At 32.7% G+C, this 19,713-nt stretch overlaps 1 protein-coding gene across 1 annotated transcript in view; it reads left to right on the top strand.

Moving 5' to 3' along the window:
* Nucleotides 1–19,713, top strand: part of LOC148284641 (protein O-mannosyl-transferase Tmtc3-like) — a 383,475-nt gene that overhangs the window by 101,743 nt on the left and 262,019 nt on the right. The window contains exon 2 of the mRNA XM_088237242.1: nucleotides 13,697–13,833. Coding sequence (XP_088093368.1) covers nucleotides 13,697–13,833 — 137 coding nt within the window. The remainder of the gene's footprint in view (nucleotides 1–13,696; nucleotides 13,834–19,713) is intronic.

Below are 19,713 nucleotides of genomic sequence, written 5' to 3'. Positions count from 1 at the left end.
ACAATTCAGCAAAATTATTGTGATAGCGCTAAAAACCTAAGTTAAGCAGAACATCTACCATATTTTATTGTCAAAATTTTCGAACGGTAACTCAATATAACTCACCTATTGTTAGATTACAGAATACCGGGAATGAATATGCATCATATTTTGATATGTTTAGTTTATTTTTGCCTAACTCAAAAAATAAAGTGACCAACATATTTTTATCAAAGAGAGCAAATCAACTTCAGGAGATTAGGTTAGAATAGTTATAATTTGATTGATAAATGTTTTTGTTATTTTATAATTACTTTAAAGTATGTATGTATTTCAAGTAATTTATAATATGTATAGTACGTGCATATTAATACATCACACTCGATTTTTATTTATTTTTTATTTTTAAGCACTCTTTAAACCACATATATGTAAATGGCAGAAATGCCGTATGTAAATAAAAAAAAAAGAAATGTAAATATAATTCAATCGTAATAAAAAAAAAACACTTATATTTTCTAATCGTAATAGTTTTGTGTCCAGGCGGATGAAAAATACAGTTATGTATGCGAAATAGAAACAGAACCTTGGGCGAGTGTTTTTTAAAGTCGATGGCTGCTCTTAGGTTAAATTTCTGACTAGTGAAATCGAGTGGAGATATGTCCGCCTCGCCTATTATTTTCGGACCCTGGCAGAGTAGACGTGAAATATAGATTTTAGCCGCAATATTTCACTGTTTCTTGACTGGCATCCGAAGCGTATGACTGATCACCTTACCTTCATGTAACATATAATCGAACTATCTGCATTTGGTTTACCAATGCAGTAACCCATGGACAACTGGGTGCGGAAATAGGAATGATGATGAATAATAAGTACTTTAATTATTTTTACATATTTTTAGTGCGAAAAATAAGCTTAGTGTAATAATTATCGTTAATTATTTTTATTCATTTATTTTATTTAAATATACAATACAACACGACTGCCAATTACAGTGTACATATATGATTTAGTCATTGTAAAAATATGTAAGAAAACAAAAGAAAACAGTAGATTATTATTATTATAGTCTATAATAACAATAGTAAACTAATACACAATATGATACATTTTTTCTTATTTTATTCATAATAAGTTAATTAGTTAGAGAGAAAGAATCTAAAACTGGTAATGCCAACACGGAAAAGATCCATCTCTCTTGGTTTGGCTGTTCAATCAACCAACCAATCTTTTTAAAAGCAGGTTTATCTGATCGTATTAATAATTAACTTTGCGGAAATAATATTACGCTTCAATATCTGTTTTACAAATGTACATCCTTACAATATTCAAAATTAATTTGGTGAACCCCGTTTCCATTCAATATAATATTCCCTTAAATTAAGAAGCAATTGGCTTCATGTTAAATGTGGGTACAACAACCCTTGCAATTAGATTAATTTTCATTCAAATAATCTTCCGAAAAATTCTGGAATCCTTCGTGTCTTGTACAGAGCCGTGGCGTGATTTGAATTTACCCTTCCATTAATTTATTTACTTAACTTGGGGATTTGAGTGACAGAATTCTTTGTTGTGGACTGTAGTTGACACGACAACAACTCTGAAATAAACTGCATTGACCCGCCTCTTTTATGTCTTATGAGATCAGTTTGAAGGGGAAAAAAGTTTTATTTATTAGTTTTTCCCTGCAATTGGCTTGTCCTATTTAACAACTGCTGGTTTTTATTAAATCACAAATTTTCTGGTTTTGATAACCTAACCTCAACTAACGACCTTCGCTATTTAAAGTGGAACTATATTTTTACATTGATCCATTGCAACAGATAATATGGAAAACGTTTTCGACAAGGGAATATGTCTAGGCGTTTACAGGGCTCATAACCTGGTGGGTTTATGTGGCCATTGTAAAGCATTTATCACTCCGCCTATGTTTGAATATCCATATTTCTTAAATTCTTACAACTTCTATTTATTTTTTTACGTCAGTTTTCTTATTTATTTATTTTTGAATCTTACAGTCAACAATATTTTTTTTACATATTACATACATATTGAATTAGAAACAAGATATTAATATATATACACATGTAAGAGGGATTTTTGTATGGGAGTAAGTGTTTAAGGGTGCGTAAGCGTGTGTATCATTAAAAAGGAATAGTGTATCGCAGTCAGATTGAATGAGTCGAAATTTATTTTGAAATAAATTAAGAGGCATGTTAAATATATCAATAGATGAAAAAGAAATATATTTTGATTTGGGTTTAATAAAATATTATCAGGCATCCCCTAATTGGCGAAATTATTGAGTCAGATGATTCATACCCACATCAATAAATTTTTCAGCTCTTTTACTTCGCAAACATCAACAGATGGATTATTGGTAGAAATATGGATGTTCAAACATGAGCAGAATAGTGAGTGTTTCACATTGTGTAATGTGGCCACTTAAATTTTACCATTATATTTTTAAGTACACTGAAAGTTTATCGTTGTCTGTTTTCTTCCGGAGATGTGTTTTTCTTCCATAATTTATGTATTTCGGAAAACCTTCGAATGTCGCATGAAATCTGCTCACGAGAAGATGATGCTGCTATGATACAAACTTTAGAATTTTTAAGGATATATACAAAAATATAACTCACAAAATAAAAACAAAGCATTACAAAACAAATAATTTGTGATAGTTGAGAATTAAATGAAGGAAAGGAAAACGGAGAATTTTTGTTGACCAAATGGATATCGATTTAAAAAGTCAACAAAACACTTCAAATGATCAACTTTTCGTTTAACTCTTTGATGCACAGCTTTTTGTTTCAATGAAAAATAACGAATTACTATTATTTTTTTAATTATTGAGTGTATTTTTTTTTTGTGAAAAACGCTTTTCTAATTGATATAAATTCGACTACCACTAAGCCAGTAAGGATGTAAAGAACTCTTAAATTCAGTCGGACTAGTAACTTACATTAGCGTAACTAGAATGTCTTTATTGTATTATCAGTTTGGATTTTGTCTGACGGAAGAGAGATATTGCATAGATTTATATACTACTAAGCGTGTTTGTCCAGATGTTAATTGGAATACTGTTATAAAGTTTACGACTAATTTAAATTGAATATTTGAAACGTTTTTTATGTCACTGTGCTTCAAAGAGTTAATATGCCTTTAGGAACTTTGAAGAATGTATTTTGTTCGGTACATTATTTGTGGTCAATATAGTAAAACTAAGTAAAGTTGAAGCGTGTCTCCGTTTGTTTTCTTTTTAAAGGCTTTTATTTCAAGTGGCCGTGTAGAGTTTCCAGCCGTGCGAATACTTCACTAGACTAAGCTCTAGCAATAGTGGTATGGGTAAGCTTTAAATATACGAGTGTCACGGAATATTAACTGCCGACACCGCAGGCCGTATTGCCTCGGTTGACCACCTAGGCACGATTTGTCACGCGATCCTAGGGCCAGGTCACTATTCACTGTACAAACTCAACTTTTTTTTATCATCTTTCGCAAAAGAAAATGTCAAACGCAAAGTACAAAACGACAGAAGAACATGGAAGGATTAAAAATGTAAGGCTCTTCGGTCATGCGATGCCTCGATTTTACGATGTGTTCTTACGACAATAGATTTTCTTCATTAGTAAATATGACGACTAGCCGTAAACCTGAAATGTTGATTTATACTGTACATTAAGCGACTTACACAAATAGTAAATAAAGAACATAATAAATCTTTTAGAACAAATTCACGCTATACAGTTTGGAAACCTATTACAAGCTGACACGGCTATATTTTTCAAAAATCATTCAAATCATTAATCTTGTTTAGATTTTTTACGTTGATTATAGGTTTTTGAATATTTAAAGGCTCCATTATTACCCAAAATAGTTTACAGTTTCTGTCACAGATTTTTAACAAAGATCATTATCACATTGACACGAAAAAGTATCAGCAGGGAGACACGTATTTTTTTTATTTCACTCAAATTGTTTAATGAAATCACAAGGTTTCATTCCTCCGTTGGGTTCCAAATGGCTTTAAAAAGGTTAAGAAAAAAACGATTCAAAAGTACAATCTCTCGCTACGTTTTAACAGAGTACTCCTAACTTAGTCAGAATTGCTCTGGTGCGCTACAAGACCTCATTGCTTGAATACTTAAACCCTTAATTTACTAAGTGCAATTTTATTTTTGTTTAGATAAAGCGGTCGCATTAATCTAAGGCTTCGTCCAAATCGAGAAACTTTCAAGACTAGTAACTTCTCCACCGAGTAGCAGTTTACGAGCCGCCCGTAGAGATTGTTTATCCCGTGTATTACGCGGTCACACCTTTTATTCTCGTTCCACTAATTCTAAGTATTTTCTTTTGTTCTGGGATATCGATAGAAAAAAGCGAAATGTATCGCGTTTCTTTGGTTTTCTTTTACAGTCAACACGTGAAGGTTTTGCCAACCGATCGATGTTACGTAACATAAAACGTTGCTCTTACATTTTAACGGCCTTAATTACTACTTCTCTCGATTACGTTATCACCAGTTAGAGATGCGAATAGTTCAAAAATAAAACCCAGTATCTCCACAACTAAAATAATACATTTTTGCGGTATTGAGAATATTTTCTGCGCATTTATGTATTATTATACTAGTAAACTAGTAACTCATTCCGTTTTGTTTGCCGTCTACTACGCTTTGATTCATTCCCACCTATCTTATTTATCATGCATATGGGGGTTTGCCAGCAAAAATCAGATCTCGGAAATACAAGTTCTTCAGAACAGAGCTCTAAGAAACATTCTTGGACTTAAACGGGATTCCCGTGTCAAGGATATCTATCGGCAAACAAAGATACTTCCTTTAAGGTAATGCCACTGCATGGCATAACCAATACTATTTTAAATATCATCAACTTTTCTGCTCACTCAAATTTAAAACACACATTTGGTCATAATATTCATAATTACAATACGCGTTATTCAAGGAATCTTCGTGTCTAAGTTTCGCTCAACAAAGTTTGGCAGTAGGTCCTTGGAAAATATTGGCCATTTCGAATATAATAAACTGCCTGACGAGCTAAGACACGAAAAACTTAATAAAAAATCCAGAAGTGTCGCAATTCAAAAATATTTCTTAAATCTTTTTAATATTGATAATTATTAATGTAGTTTATATAAGATGGTGTTTTATGTTTCTTATACAATAATGTTTTCTTTTTATTTCGGATGTACTAATTTGTATATTATGTATTGTCAAAAAAAAGTTTTTTATTATGTACGGTCCCAAATGAGTAATTTTTGTATTATATGTTTCATTAATAATAAAAATATTAAAAAAAAAAATTTTTTAAAAATGTTTTAGAAAATTGGAATCATATTGTGGTAGAGCAGAGAGCGAACCTCGGACTTCTGATCCAGAGTCCGTACTGCTACCGCACCACCGCCCGAACCTAATTCTTCTGATTTATTGGTAAAATCCATTCATGATATGAATTACTGATGTTTTTAACGACGAACATACCTAATTTTTGGTAGGCGTTTGCCTTCCATGCTTGAGATATTCGTTTCAATTCATAACAGGGTCGACACGAAATATTAATTTGGATTTTTATTTACACTGTAACATTTTACTGTCCCCGGACTGGCACCTGCAGCGTAATACTGATCACCTTACCATCATGTAACATGTGATTTGCGCTGCATTTGGTGTACCCCTGTACACCCTCTGAAAGCTGATAAGTAAATGATGACTTTTTCGTAAGTTGCCGACAAAAAATACTTATTGGTAACTTTAATAAAGTTCTGTCATTTGTTCAAGTACAATGCTCACCTACATTATATACGAGTACACACTACATACATACATAATATACGAGTATACATGTGTCGTTTTTCTTTTCCACATCCGCTTTTAAGTGGAGCATGTGGACATCGCTGTAGGTGTACTTGATAAGTTAAAACGATTGCAGAATATTTGTATTCGTTATATCTTTGATCTTCGCAAATTTGACCACATAACCGAGTATCGCACGCAACCACACTGGCTCAGTATCAGGCATAGAAGAATCATTCACATTCTACCACTTCTTCACAATATTTTAAATAATCCCACTTTGCCTGTTAACCTATGAGACCTCATCCAACCTCTTTCACAACACGGACTATCTCTTCGTTCTAGTAACGAGAGAACCCTTTTAATACCCTGGCATCGCCCTAATTTTCTTGCCTCCTCTTTCACAGTAGTAGCCGCTCGACTATGGAATAATCTACCCACTAATGTTAGAGACGCCCTTTATTTACATTTAAGTCAAGATTGAAATGTCACTATCTTAATATTTAAATTGTTCCTTTATCCTTCTTCTTTCCTTCCTATCCCCTCTCCTCTCTTCATAGTATGGTGTTAATTTTTTAAATAAATATTTTTTTATTTTGTTAATCTTTGTTTTTAATTTTTGTACAAAATTGTAAGATTCAACATGTTCATGTATTTATAATTTTCTCAAACTGAACGGTTTGGGTAGGTAGGAAGAAATTGCCTTAAGGCAATATGCCCGCCTTTATACGTATATATATTGTATATGTATATAAAGTGTCTAATAAATAAATAGGTGTGAAGAAGAAGCAGCTTGGGTTCAGGCTCTCCTGAGGCATCCGCAGTAGCCACGTGTCCAAGCCAGGTCCACCGCCGCACCCTCAAAACGCTCGTTATATGAGGCTGTTATACGTATCGTTACTTGGACGTTTTATATTGTATTTTGCCTAATATGTATGTTTTTTTTGTTAAATAACTAGGTGTCAATGTTTTCAGTTCTTTCCATAAACCGATTTCCATCACTAGTAAGAAATTCGAATTTTCCTTCACAACATTCCAATGAAAATTGAGTATTTATAAAGAGGGGCGTTCAAGTATAATGATCACGCAAAAACGCCGTAAATATTATAATCTTAATATAAAAATCTAATTTTACTGCGTTTCCTTAGCATTTTATGGTTAACTTTATTTAATATTTTAACGCCACGTATTTATCAGAATAATATAAATTACATTAAAATAATTTATATTATTCTGAATAATAAAAACACACTTTATTCTGACAAACACACTTATTACCTAAATTATCTACGATTTATGTAATTCATCGAGTATTTGAACAAATTCACAAGTAAAAATACCAAATACGAGTGCGTAGTAATATGGACTTATTTAGACATATTTTTATTGTACTACTACTACCATCACGCCATTTCCTTGTAGGGGTAGGGAGAGAGGATAGACCGCCACACACGTCTATCCTTACATGCATTCCTAGCTTCTTCCGCATTCATATATCTTGTCATACATGCCCTTCGGTTGTGTCCGCTTTTGACATAACCAAACTTAAGATTTTAGTTTATATGATCATGCCACGTCTTTCTTGGTCATCCTCGTCCTACTTTACCGTGCATTCTCGTCATAAACGTCTGTTTTGTTTTACCATTATTTCGTCATCTATTCGTTCTACATGACCAAACCATCTCAGTGACCCTTTCTTAATTTTATTGATTCTACATATCTTAGGTGTGCAATCTGCTTTCCCCTAGAATTTATATATATTCGTATTCCCATTGCAAAAATTACATTTTTATACAGAATAAGATTATATTGATTGAAAATGCGCTTTAAATTTCTATTTGCTGGTTCACTTATCATAAAAAGTTTACGTTATTTCTGGTGATAATAAGAATTATAAAAACCCCCAAAGGAAATTATCACCCTGTTATTATTATTTTGTTATTTTTACACCACAATAGTCAATCCCAATCACAAAGGCACATAATATATATCTATGCTCTACAAAAATAGTATTTTTTATTTATGTTCTACGGGGAATGGAACTCTGAACCACCTGCGGTCACATTACATTATAATGTCGCAAATTAGTGTCGATAATCTTCAAACAATTGATTTCGAATGGAATACAAACATTTTGATTGAAATCAATTCGGACCCTCCTTATAGTAACAAAAATAAGGGTGAAACTTAATATCGTTATTATCTTCATAGATTTTTCTTCTGAAAAATTGCCGTATTAGACATCCCCGCTCTGATGGTATCACCATTAAAGCAATATTAACATTGATAGTATCAAATTGACGAGGGTTCTTGTTTTATCGGATCCATGATGGCATGTCATGTTGGCAGCCATAATATTTAAGTAAGTAATTAAAACAGTTTATTTGAAAGAATGTGGCCCTCGGAAACAAAAGATTGATATTTTTATAAGAAACACAGCTTAATTATGTATTTTAATGAGTTTTCGTATTCTTCATAAATTCAAAATCTGCAATTTGATTAATTCCGTTGAAAACGCACGCGGGCGCGTTAATGTACACATTTTTGTCGGCTTAAAACATAAATTTATTATATATTTAACTGTATTGTGTTTGGTTAATAGTATATATTATTCTCCATAATTTGTTTTCTGTACATAATAGGTACCGATGAAAAGAAGCCTATGAAGATCACTTAATATTTACTTTCATGCTGTATTTTGTATATTTTTGGGGAGGTACTCTTGAACCTTTTCATGTTTATTATTAATCCTTTCATTATGCTTCATCAGAGAGGGAACAGTGAATAACATAAATATTATACCTAAGTGTAGGATTATTTAAAAACTTGTGTATGATCTACAGTAAAACTCTATTTATCCGGATCAATGACTGCACAGACGTTATCCAGATATGTATCAAATCAGGATTATTGGATAAACCATTAAATTAACTACTACTGCTTTACAAAATTATGACAGGAATGGTTGACTGTACAGAGCTGCTTGGTTTAATAACAATACATGTGCCAGCCAGGATTTGTAGACGGTATCACCTGTTTCATGTACCAATAAGTAAAACATCGTATGTTAAAAATGCTTTTTTTCGTAGGACTTTTTCAATGTACAATACAAAATTTAAAAATATAGATTACACAAACATCACTCTGACAGATTTAAAATTTACACTAAAAATGCAATATGTAACTTAGTAGACATTATAATAATAAATATGTACATCTCCCTTCCCCTCCTTATCCTCTCTTCAAGCATTCTTGTCCTAATCCCGCCCAATTTTCAGTAACTTAATGTTCTTAAAATAAATATTAAAAAATTCTTCGATTATTGAGTACATGAAAATAACATTTTTATATGTACAAATTGTATGTATTTATTTGATATGTAATATATTTTCTTTACTAAATTTGTATACTATGTGGAAATCTGTTATTACTTCTGAGTTTATACACTATATCTGTTTGTTAACTAAAAATATTTATGTAGAACTGTTGATTTCCCAAATAAAATAAAATAAAATTGAGTCAACGTTTTAAAAGAAAACCCAAAATTTACTCTGAGACAACTTTTTTAATGCTTTGAAATAGTAGTCACTAGCAGCTAAGAAACTACAAAAATGGACAAAGACATATTATAAAAATATAAAACAAAGTTATGAATGAAAAACAATAAGCTATCTTCACATAAAAATGTTTAAAATACTATATAAATTTAGGGCAAATTTTTACGATTCTTATGATATAACTATCAATGAATTCAAATCAAGTTTTCATTTACAATAATTGGATTTCAAAATGAGCACATACGGCTCGCAGCTCGCATCACGTCATTTTGACGTCACGCGTTAAGACCGCCGACTGCGCTTTTAATAAATATTGCTTTCAAGTTTTGCACCAAAACGTCACACCTGTCGTTTGTCCCACAGGGCGCGAAACGTCTCGCTTTCGGATAATTTAAAATAAAAAAAATTATCCGTCGCACAAAAAAAAATAGTCCCGTTACCATCTTAATTTTTTGCTTATTTAAAAGTTAAAACAAAAATAAATTAAACATGAAAATACCCTATTTTGCTAACGTACCACATTCGTACGTCACTGGTTAGGGGTTCTTTCTTTGCAGTCTCGATCCTGGGGATTGGTTTGCAGCAAAGTCCTGCATCTCGTCCTCCACTGGTCTCTATTTTCTGCAGCCCTCTTCAGCTCCACATAAGAGGCGCAGTTAAAATCTTCGCACACTTGTTCTAAATATTCCCGTCGGGGGCGCCCTCTATAATTTGTCCCCTCAGCCATTCCCTCTATGATGTCGTGCAAGAGACCCTCATGACGCATAATGTGGCCGATCCATCGGGCTCGCCTCTCACAACCGTACATCAATATGCTCCATACATATGTCTTGGCAAGTTGCTCGCGGAGTTTTAGTTTGATATTATTTGACTCAAAAATCTTTGATTTTTTGTTAAACGCAAGCCTCGCTTGGCGTATGCGGCAGTCGACTTCAATATAAGGGGGGGGTTAATAGAAGTAAAAATATTACAAAAATTATTTCTTTGTGCTCAACGAGAACACAATTTTCTTTTTATTCGTTTTGTGTTTACCTTTTGGTGTTAATTCAACACCACAAACATATTGTTAAATACGCCTTTGATTGAGGAGAATAAACACTATTCCCAAATAACAGTAATTTAAATGCAACAATGTTATTTTCTCAACATCTAATAAAAATAAAAGTGAAAATCCATTAATATTCCACAGTATTGGTCAATGTATTTTGATTTCGTTCAATCCAGTAATTACAAATATGCCTTAAAAATAATTAAGCATGCGTGATTGATCTCGTTTGAAGCGTTGTCAATAGTGATGTGGTAAAAACAAAGTGCTATCATCCCCACACAAACATTATTTTCCGATTTAATATTCGATCAGTATCATATTAAACTCGCGAAAATGAGTAAATTTATTCACGGAGCTTCCCACTTTAAACTGATTAACATTCAAATTCCTTTTTGATACACACAACTAGTGGAAAATTCGCTAGTTGCTCGCCATTGTTCAACATATTTAGCCAGTTTTTTCTATGATAGTTTACCTAAAATTTATTTTTAACATTTTTGTACAAGTGTTTATCTGTACAAAATCTCTAAATGGGGTAAAAACCCAGTGTTAACGAAAAGGCGGACTGTAAATGAAAATCTAAATTTCATTCAGTTTTGTTAATTAAAAATATTTGAGAAAGGAATAGGTACATGGAGTAGATACCTACCTTTAATATAATCTGAATGTTCTTAAATTTCTGGCACTGGATCACAAATGAACTTTAATATAACAATGTTTTCCTCGACGCGCGACGATTCCAACCACTTTTTATCCGATTTTATGTGAAGTCAAAAATGTTGTATTGTTTTAGTTCTAAATCCGAATCTTCTAATTTTGAATATCTTCTTTCTTGATGTTAGGTAGGTACCATAAGGATAGGTCAAAGGAAGGATGGGAACGAAAGGTAATCGGCCAGGAATAATATCGATAAATGCTGTTATTTACTTAACACCCAGTTTTAAGACATGCAAGAAATACATTACAATAATTATAAATTACTAACAATTTTTTTTAGTACACAAATTAATAACATTTCTTAACTACATAAAAATCTAACGGTGTTATCTAGATTTAAATACATATTATATCAATTCCTTATGAACAATATTATTGAAGCTCGGTTGTTTTCTATATTATACATTTTATGCCACATAAATGTCATAGAATATTCTGTACATCAAAATTAAAAATATTATTGAGACTTATTTCTTTTTTGTAGGTGCATTTATAATTCAGACCCAGTAAAATATTTGACACAAATATCTAAGACCGACAACAACATCGTATTTATGCTCTCAATTAATTGAAATATTACAGGCAGTGTTAAAGGAGAGGCTGTAGGTTAGCGACAATGCGGAAGTTAGGTATTTTACACCATGCAAAAAAACAATAACTCGGGCGACGCGATTACCGTCTAGTTTTTTAAAAAATATTCACACAATAATCTTAAAATTAAAGTCCCGCTGAATTGTAAGCATTCAACTCTTCAGCAGGTTCTTATATATTGCTTCGATTGTTTCATATTTAACCTACATTAATAATAATTATATTTGAAAATCATTTCATGTTGTACCATATTTTGTTAAAACGTTTTTCCACCATCCATAATTTGAGCATGCGTCTCACTCCTGTATTAATTTCACTGATCTTAATATTGTTTGGTAACATGTTACATATTTTAAGTTTACTATATTGCAGTGTCTTTTTGCCATATTTATTACAATATCTAGTAACAGCTAGCCCTTCTACATAGTAAACCTATTTCAACGTTTACTTATCTCAAATTAAATTTTAACTGACTGTGTTTGGTTTTACAGTAAATAATTATTCACTCGGTTCATCCTATACAAATTTATATGAAAATCGCGCACTCCAAAATAATGTTTTTTTTTATATATTTATTAATTACAACCCAAACGAATATTTCTTTGATTGATTTAAAATATTATTATATATTTAATATTAAGGAAAAATGTTGACGTTAACATCCTTCTAAGACTTTTGACTGTGCCTACAGTTAAGGCATTGTTTGGCGTTTTTACTATTTTGCCCTATTTAAATAAGATTATCTGTGTGAATGTATTACACATAGAAATTAAAGTTTGTTTACAGTTCATTTTATTCATTCTTCTTAGCGTACACATTTTAAAAATATTTTTATAACACTATGCCAGTAGTTACGCCCAAAATTTACCTCGTTTGCTTATTCTTGCCCTTAATAAATTAACATAATCATTGAAAGAATAACCTAAATAATTACGGTTTCTCATCTGACGATGATCCTCAATAATCGAGTACTTATTCTTAAGACAAAAATTTAATTAAAACTCCAGAATTTTCACCTGTGTTTTTTTACAGTTCATCCGATAGAATGCTCCGAATAATTTGTCATTTTTTAATTTTATTATTTAATCGATTCCGGAGTAAGGCAAGGAATCAGACGAGTTTCCATAAGCCGAGCCGCCCCACTCCAGAATCGAGTGCTAAGCTCGGATAAAACAAACTTAGTTCAAACTACATGGACTAAACCGGCCACGGGGTAAGTTTGACCACCCCAGCAGGCCGGCTAATAGAGAATTCACCGGTAACAAAACCCAATTAAATGTTTGCGGTACACCCATGGGCGAAATAATTTGCGGAAAGGCTTTTTAATTGTCGGCGCCATTACGTGTCCACAGTAACAAAAGCCAGAATATAATGTTGCCAAAGGTCCAGTTATGCCGAGCCATCTGTTGTAATTGAATATGTTATTTTCCGATTCGGGTTATTAATTTTATGATCTAATTGGATGTGGAGGCTTATTTTATCTACTGCTGTGTATTTTAATATTTATTACTAATTATTTTTAGCATTACATATTGGTATTTTTAAATATTTAATCGATCAATTTAAGTTAGGTACTTTTAATTATTTATTCGACACCGTTTCGAACTTTCGACTCACGTTCACTTAATTTTTTTTTTAAACAAGAGCATTGTGCTTACTTCTTCTATGGCAAACATACTTATTAGATCAATTCAATCTTAAAAAAGTTATAGCTATATAAAATAATACATAATAAAGAATCATTTATTATTCATTTTTTTTACATTAACAACCTTTTCTGCATTGAATTCAAAATACGTCTATAAACAAAATTCCACCTCTAAATTCCTTTCCCTTTGCCTTTTTATGTGGGAATATCAATGAACAGTTCAGACAATTTCATTATTTTTACGACGGTTTAGGTTGCCGTAATACAATGGGATTTTGTTTATCCTAGTAACGTTGTTTTGCCTTTTATTTTCAATATGTTTTCTATGTTGTTTCCAGGAGCAAAGCCACAAATCGTACCGCCCCTTAACTGTGGTTACATTCCGGTGGAACTACATGCTCCACGGCCTACAACCAGCCGGATACCATCTGCTGAACTTGCTACTTCATGCCACAGTTTGCCTCATGTACTACAGGTAAGATCAAATACCATCACCCTCCCGCAAATTATTGCTTAGTTCTTTTTATTTTCTAACAATCATTAAGTAGAACAAACATTCAAAAAGTATTTTAAACTTTTCTTAAAAATTGGAAATGAGGCGTTCATACCGCGGCATGCCGGAACTGCGGTAACAAAACCTTTTAACAAAAGGCAAATTCCTGAGCAGTCATTTCACCTTTACTTCCGGATGTTGCAGAAGTGGAAGTGATTACGAACGCTGTACAGCGACTCTTCACGATCGTCGTCTCTTCTTCTAGATTAATATTTTTCCTAAAATTTTCAATTCAGTCAACGCCGGCGCTATCAAACCTTTGTTTTTTGCCGGAGAACCTCCGAATGTTTATAAACTTTTCTGTTGAGCCATCACTCCCCCTGACGTCAGCGGAAATTGGCTTAATGGGAGCTAATTTGTTAAGGGGATTTGTTTCGGACGTCTTTGTCGTTTTAATGGAAACAAACTAAAATTAATCGTTCTACTGATCCTGCGTAATAATTTACGTGTCTTTGTTGCTGATATTTTGTTGCCTTTTCGCTGTACTTTTTTTGGCGAGCTGTCACCGCTGAATCAGCGCACAATTAAATTCAATTTGTTCGGAATATTGTTTTACTGAGAAACTTAACTGGGAAATTAATTATAATCGTATAATTTCTTAAGATTAATCTCTCGTCTCGTGTTTAAGCTACTTCAGATTTCTCTAAAAATTATTTTTCTCGTTATTTATCGTTTTTTATGTATCCCTAATCAAGATTTTTAGTTGGCTGCTAGAAATGATAAAACTAATTGCTAAAGGCTCGACCCCTGACGACATTAAATTTGGCAACGTAATCCCCGGCCGACATGATTTAGTGCGCAAATATTCCTACACGGGTTGCTAAACCGTTCGCCTTTGATAACGAATGACATGACGCGACCTTTGTCCCGCGTCATCCCTTCAGGTTCTCTCCGAGTACCGGGTGCGGGCGTCCGCTGTCCGTCCACTCCTTCGCTTCACCAGACCCATTTGACAACCGTGATAGCTATTATCCTAATGTTCAATCTTCCGAGCCGTATCGAATCGGATAACTTATTTTCATCATAAACATTCGGACAACGGCCATTTTGCTGTATCATTTGAATTTTTTAAAAGTGTTTGCTTCAATACTGTCATTTAAAAATTCAAATTAAATTATTTTGTTTTTAATTATTTTTTACTCGACTTCATTATTTCATAATCATGAATGGGTGAGTACTTAAAATTTACTGTAATTAAGTATTAGAAACTTAATCCAATATAACGGTAGTACCTATATGACCCAGCTTGTTTCGGCTTAATTTCTTAACCTTCTGAGATAGGTCAGATGATGTAAAGAGGTTGTCAAGTTTCCCAACTAATTATGAAGTTGATAAAATTATTCAGACCAGCATGCCAACGCCGTGTCAGACCCCCGAGATAGATTATAATATGTATGTTAGTTACGCTATGTAAATTTATATGGACATCTTTTATCTCCAAAGTTCATTTTGACAGCCGCCTGTTTTGTCAATAACGCCAAATTACTCGTATATTCGATTGACCTTTTGATTTGACGAGGTGGATTTCTTTATTTTACTTTTTTCATGAAAATGGCATTGACAGAACATTATATTCCTGTTTTCGTTTGTTTTTACCCTTTTTAATATGTCCTCCCCCGTGACCGTAGTATGGGGGGACTTGGGAAGAAAGTAATCTAGCAGGAAGTCCCAACTTTAGGTGAAGGGTTTATCCTAAATTTAGTTCGTGGGAATTCTGCTGCCTTTCTCCATTCTGCCTTCGAATAACAGACGCAACAACTTGACACGTAATATTCTTTCCAGATATCTGATATGATAACTTGCCGTATAAATACACCATTTCTTTTTAAAATAACAATTTTCACAATTTGATTCTGTTAGAGTAAAGGGTCTTCTATGTATTGCTTTACTGGTACTTTACTGGTAATATCTTAACTACTGTACATTCATTTTTTATTTATTTTGCTTTATGTCTAATTATTTATTGAATGAGCCTAATGACACGTTTTAACTTTTATGTGTATTTGCTATGTACGCAGTTGCTTAGTAATACATTTTTATTTAACAGTGTTTTGAGAATGTCCAAATGTTTGCAGACAGGCTGGATTTCCTACCTAGGGAGCCATTTAGAACTAAATATGTTGCAGCAGAGAAAGAAAACATTTTGAGAAGTGAATATCGAAGTCTAGATATTAAGAGGGCATATGACCTGTCATTGGTGGTTTAAGTGGCCACTTTACAGGCCAGGCTACAGATCATTATCCCTGTAAATGCCTTAACTTCCATATATCCTTCTCGAAATGTTTTCCCTCTCTGTTTTTTTAATATTTTTTTTTATATGGGAGTTGCTTACTTTTTGCCTTGCGTATTATGTACAAGACTTATATTAACTGCAAAAGGTATGTTCCTTCTGATTACTCTGACTAAGTGTGAGGACCTGGTGAGATAATTGGCTGTGGCCTTGTTAAGGAACTTCTCCGCATTTGCTTTAAGACGAGGAAACCACAAAAAACTAATTCAGGAGAAGCTGGACTATTGACAGACATCAACAGACCTTCCGTTTGACTTTGAGAGCGTTCGGCATTTTGTGTCCTATATTTATTTATTTCAACAATTACCTTTACTATTTTTACCATTTATGATATTACCTCATGCGATAAGTCCTTATGACTTATCACTGTTACAATATCTTCTAGGTCCTCATCCAGACTTTTACACCGCGCCTCTAGCTGCATTCACTCTAAACTGAAAATGAGAAAATGCATCAAAAAATTAGGGACATCTTGGAGTGTCTCGTCATCACATGGACAGCTATTGATTTTTGCGAGCTTAAAACGTTGAAGATAGCTCATAAAACATCCGTGGCCTTTAAGGATTTAAGTCAGTTCGTAGCCTACTTGCTGCGTTTTCCTGTAATTAAAGTCATTAAAGATTGTTGGAAAAAATATTTTAGTTACCTGTCCAGTAGTTTCACTTAAATACCGGTCGTTCCAGAGCTTAAGAGTTCTGCATCTTATTTTCTTTTTGGAAAAACTTAATAGAAATCTAGCAATATCAGGGGCTGTTTTTTTGAGAGTAGCTTATCGAGCCTTTCATCTGCTTTTTCATTGCCTTGAATTTCGCAGTGGCCATCCGATATACACATTCTGTGACCTGGATTTTAGTTTTAGTATATCTGTATGAATGTCCATAATAAGAGGGTTGACTGAATTTCGATCAGCTATTGCTTGGACCCCTGATTTACAATCTGTCAAAACCGTTATTTGCTTCCACCAGTTTGGTGGTTTCTTTAAGGCATAAACTAGAGCTTCTCTGATGGCAAATATTTCCGCCTGAAAAACAGAGCAGAAATCATCAAGTTTCAGCTTTTTTGCCGGCAACTCTCGAATGCCATCAAAGGGTACAAATGCTGCACCTACCCCCTTTTACCTTTCCCTCTCTGTTGCAACATATTTAATATATTTTTAGTTTTATTAACAACTTATTTTATCTTATAAACATACTATATTATGTTCCTGTCTTTTTTTAGTCAAATGCTGAGTCTAACCACATCAAGGGTTCATGTATTTGTATTTTTTATAAGAATTTATTGCGCAAAAGTGTTTTATATACCACAGTTAAATTAATACACGCATTATCTAATATAAGCATTATTAAATTTTTGCTCTTCTCCCCGTGCTTACTGTAATGTTTAGATTTTTTAATTGTATCTTTTTTACAGTCATCTATTTTATTTTTCATATATTTGAGAAAAATTCTTTTACCGAAAATTGGACGATGGCTTAGGCTTTTTTTTAGAACAAAGTAATTTTCATTTTCTAAAACGGTGTGCTCTTGAATTTAAATGGCTGACTTTTCGATACAAAAATAATTATTCCGAACCTTCGTGTCCATAAAGAATTCGGAACTGTTTTAAACCGTATACCAGTTTTTAATATTCGTTTTGAAGTCTATTAAACGTAAACCTTTTAGAAACAGCCGTCGATTTTATCCAAGCATGGATGCTAACGATTTTTTTTTATAAAACCACTTTATTTTTATCCAGAGTTCAAAGATAACCTAAAAGCTTAAAGCCGAGAGCGAAAATTTAAATTTTCACAGCTAGAATTTGAGAAGCGGTTTGTGTACTGAGCAGAAATAAATGACATAGACCAATGCTTCTTACATTAATTAGTTAAGTCTCTCTTGGTGAAAGTATTCTAGAAGTGGTTAGATCATAAACTTTGAGAATTAACAATATTAATTTGTTTAATATTTGTAAACGTTGGCCGGCTTTTTGTTTTCTACTTTTCTCTATAGCCGTTTTGGTAATGCTTTCAACTTCATCGTCGAACGAAAACGTAAACACAGTTTTCTCATTAAAGTTTTTGATTATCTGAACCGTAAATAAGGTGATAATTAACTCTATTTCGTTTAAGCTTTACTCTTTGTTAATACTAGCATTGCGTAGTGAAATATTTATAAAACTTTTTTTAACATTCCATTTTTGTGCTTTTATCGGCTGTCAGAATATCTTAATAGGATATAATGAATACAATAATGAATCGGCGTCGCTTGTTAGATGGTCCGAAGCTTGATGAAATAAGCAATCTATATATGTCCTGTATTTTTGTATTATAAACCTTTATTTATAATATTAAAATTAACAAAATTTAGACTAGATTAGAGCGAATGGACAGCGAAAGATCGGCTAAAAATATTTACGATGCGAATGTTGATGGAGGCAGAAATCGAGCAAGACCGAGAAAGACATTGTCAGTGACATGTCAAAAGGTGGAATAATCGGCGCGCGTGCATGAGAAGATATATGAATGTAGAGGAAGGGAGGTGTATATGCAAAGACAGGGTGACATGGCGTTCTACCCCTACGAGTAAACGGTTTAATGGTTGGTTTGTTAGATTGTGTTTTAATTAACGTATATCCCACACCAAACACAAGAGGTTGTCTCTCTTTTGTTAGATTGTGTTTTTACTAACGTACAATCTCACACCAAACACAAGAGGTTGTCTCTCTTTTGTTAGATTGTGTTTTAATTTACGTATAATCCCACACCAAACAGAAGAGGTTGTCTCTCTTTTGTTAGATTTTGTTTTAATTAACGTATAATCCCACACCAAACACAAGAGGTTATCTTTCTTTTGTTAGATTGTGTTTCAATTAACGTATAATCCCACACCAAACACAAGAGGTTATCTCTCTTTTGATGTGGCATTTTGTTTTGATTTCTTCTTTTGTACTTTTTTTCCTTAGTATACTTGTATATATGAAATTAATTATAAAATACATCAATAAAAATGTTTAGCTACTTTCCAAATAAACTCGCGTGTATTCTGTTAAACATTTGTCATCAATTCTGATGAAGTCCCGATTTAAAACCAATTCATCATTTAAAAGGGCGAGCAATGCATTGTCGCGCTCGAAACTAAAAATAATCATCATACTCTTATCCTCAGCTAGTGATATGACACTGCATATGGCATATTTCGTCTTATGAAAGCAATTTTTTTAACGAAACTTGAGTTACTTTTTAAAATTTTAATTTAATAAACCGCCATTTTAATAGATCTATCAACGCAGAAAGCGAACGCGCCAACCCACACTACTTGTTTATTTATTTATTGTGGATAACTTATATAGCGCCATTTTCGTAATAAAATACCTCAAGGGCGCTTTACATGGTGATTCTATTGTTAAGTTAATTTAATTGAAGCTTTAAATTTGTAATTTAATTAAAATAATTTATTTTGTTGTCACGTGCTACGGATTTATTCAAATGATTTAGAGAACAAGTGGGTTTTAAGTTTTTTCCGAAACATCACTTC

The sequence above is a fragment of the Micrasema longulum genome, unplaced genomic scaffold, assembly GCF_059751315.1.
Source record: "Micrasema longulum isolate JH-2025_06_02 unplaced genomic scaffold, ASM5975131v1 h1tg000101l, whole genome shotgun sequence".
NCBI classification, from domain to species: Eukaryota; Metazoa; Arthropoda; class Insecta; order Trichoptera; family Brachycentridae; genus Micrasema; species Micrasema longulum.
This window is presented reverse-complemented; position numbering and strand designations above follow the sequence as displayed.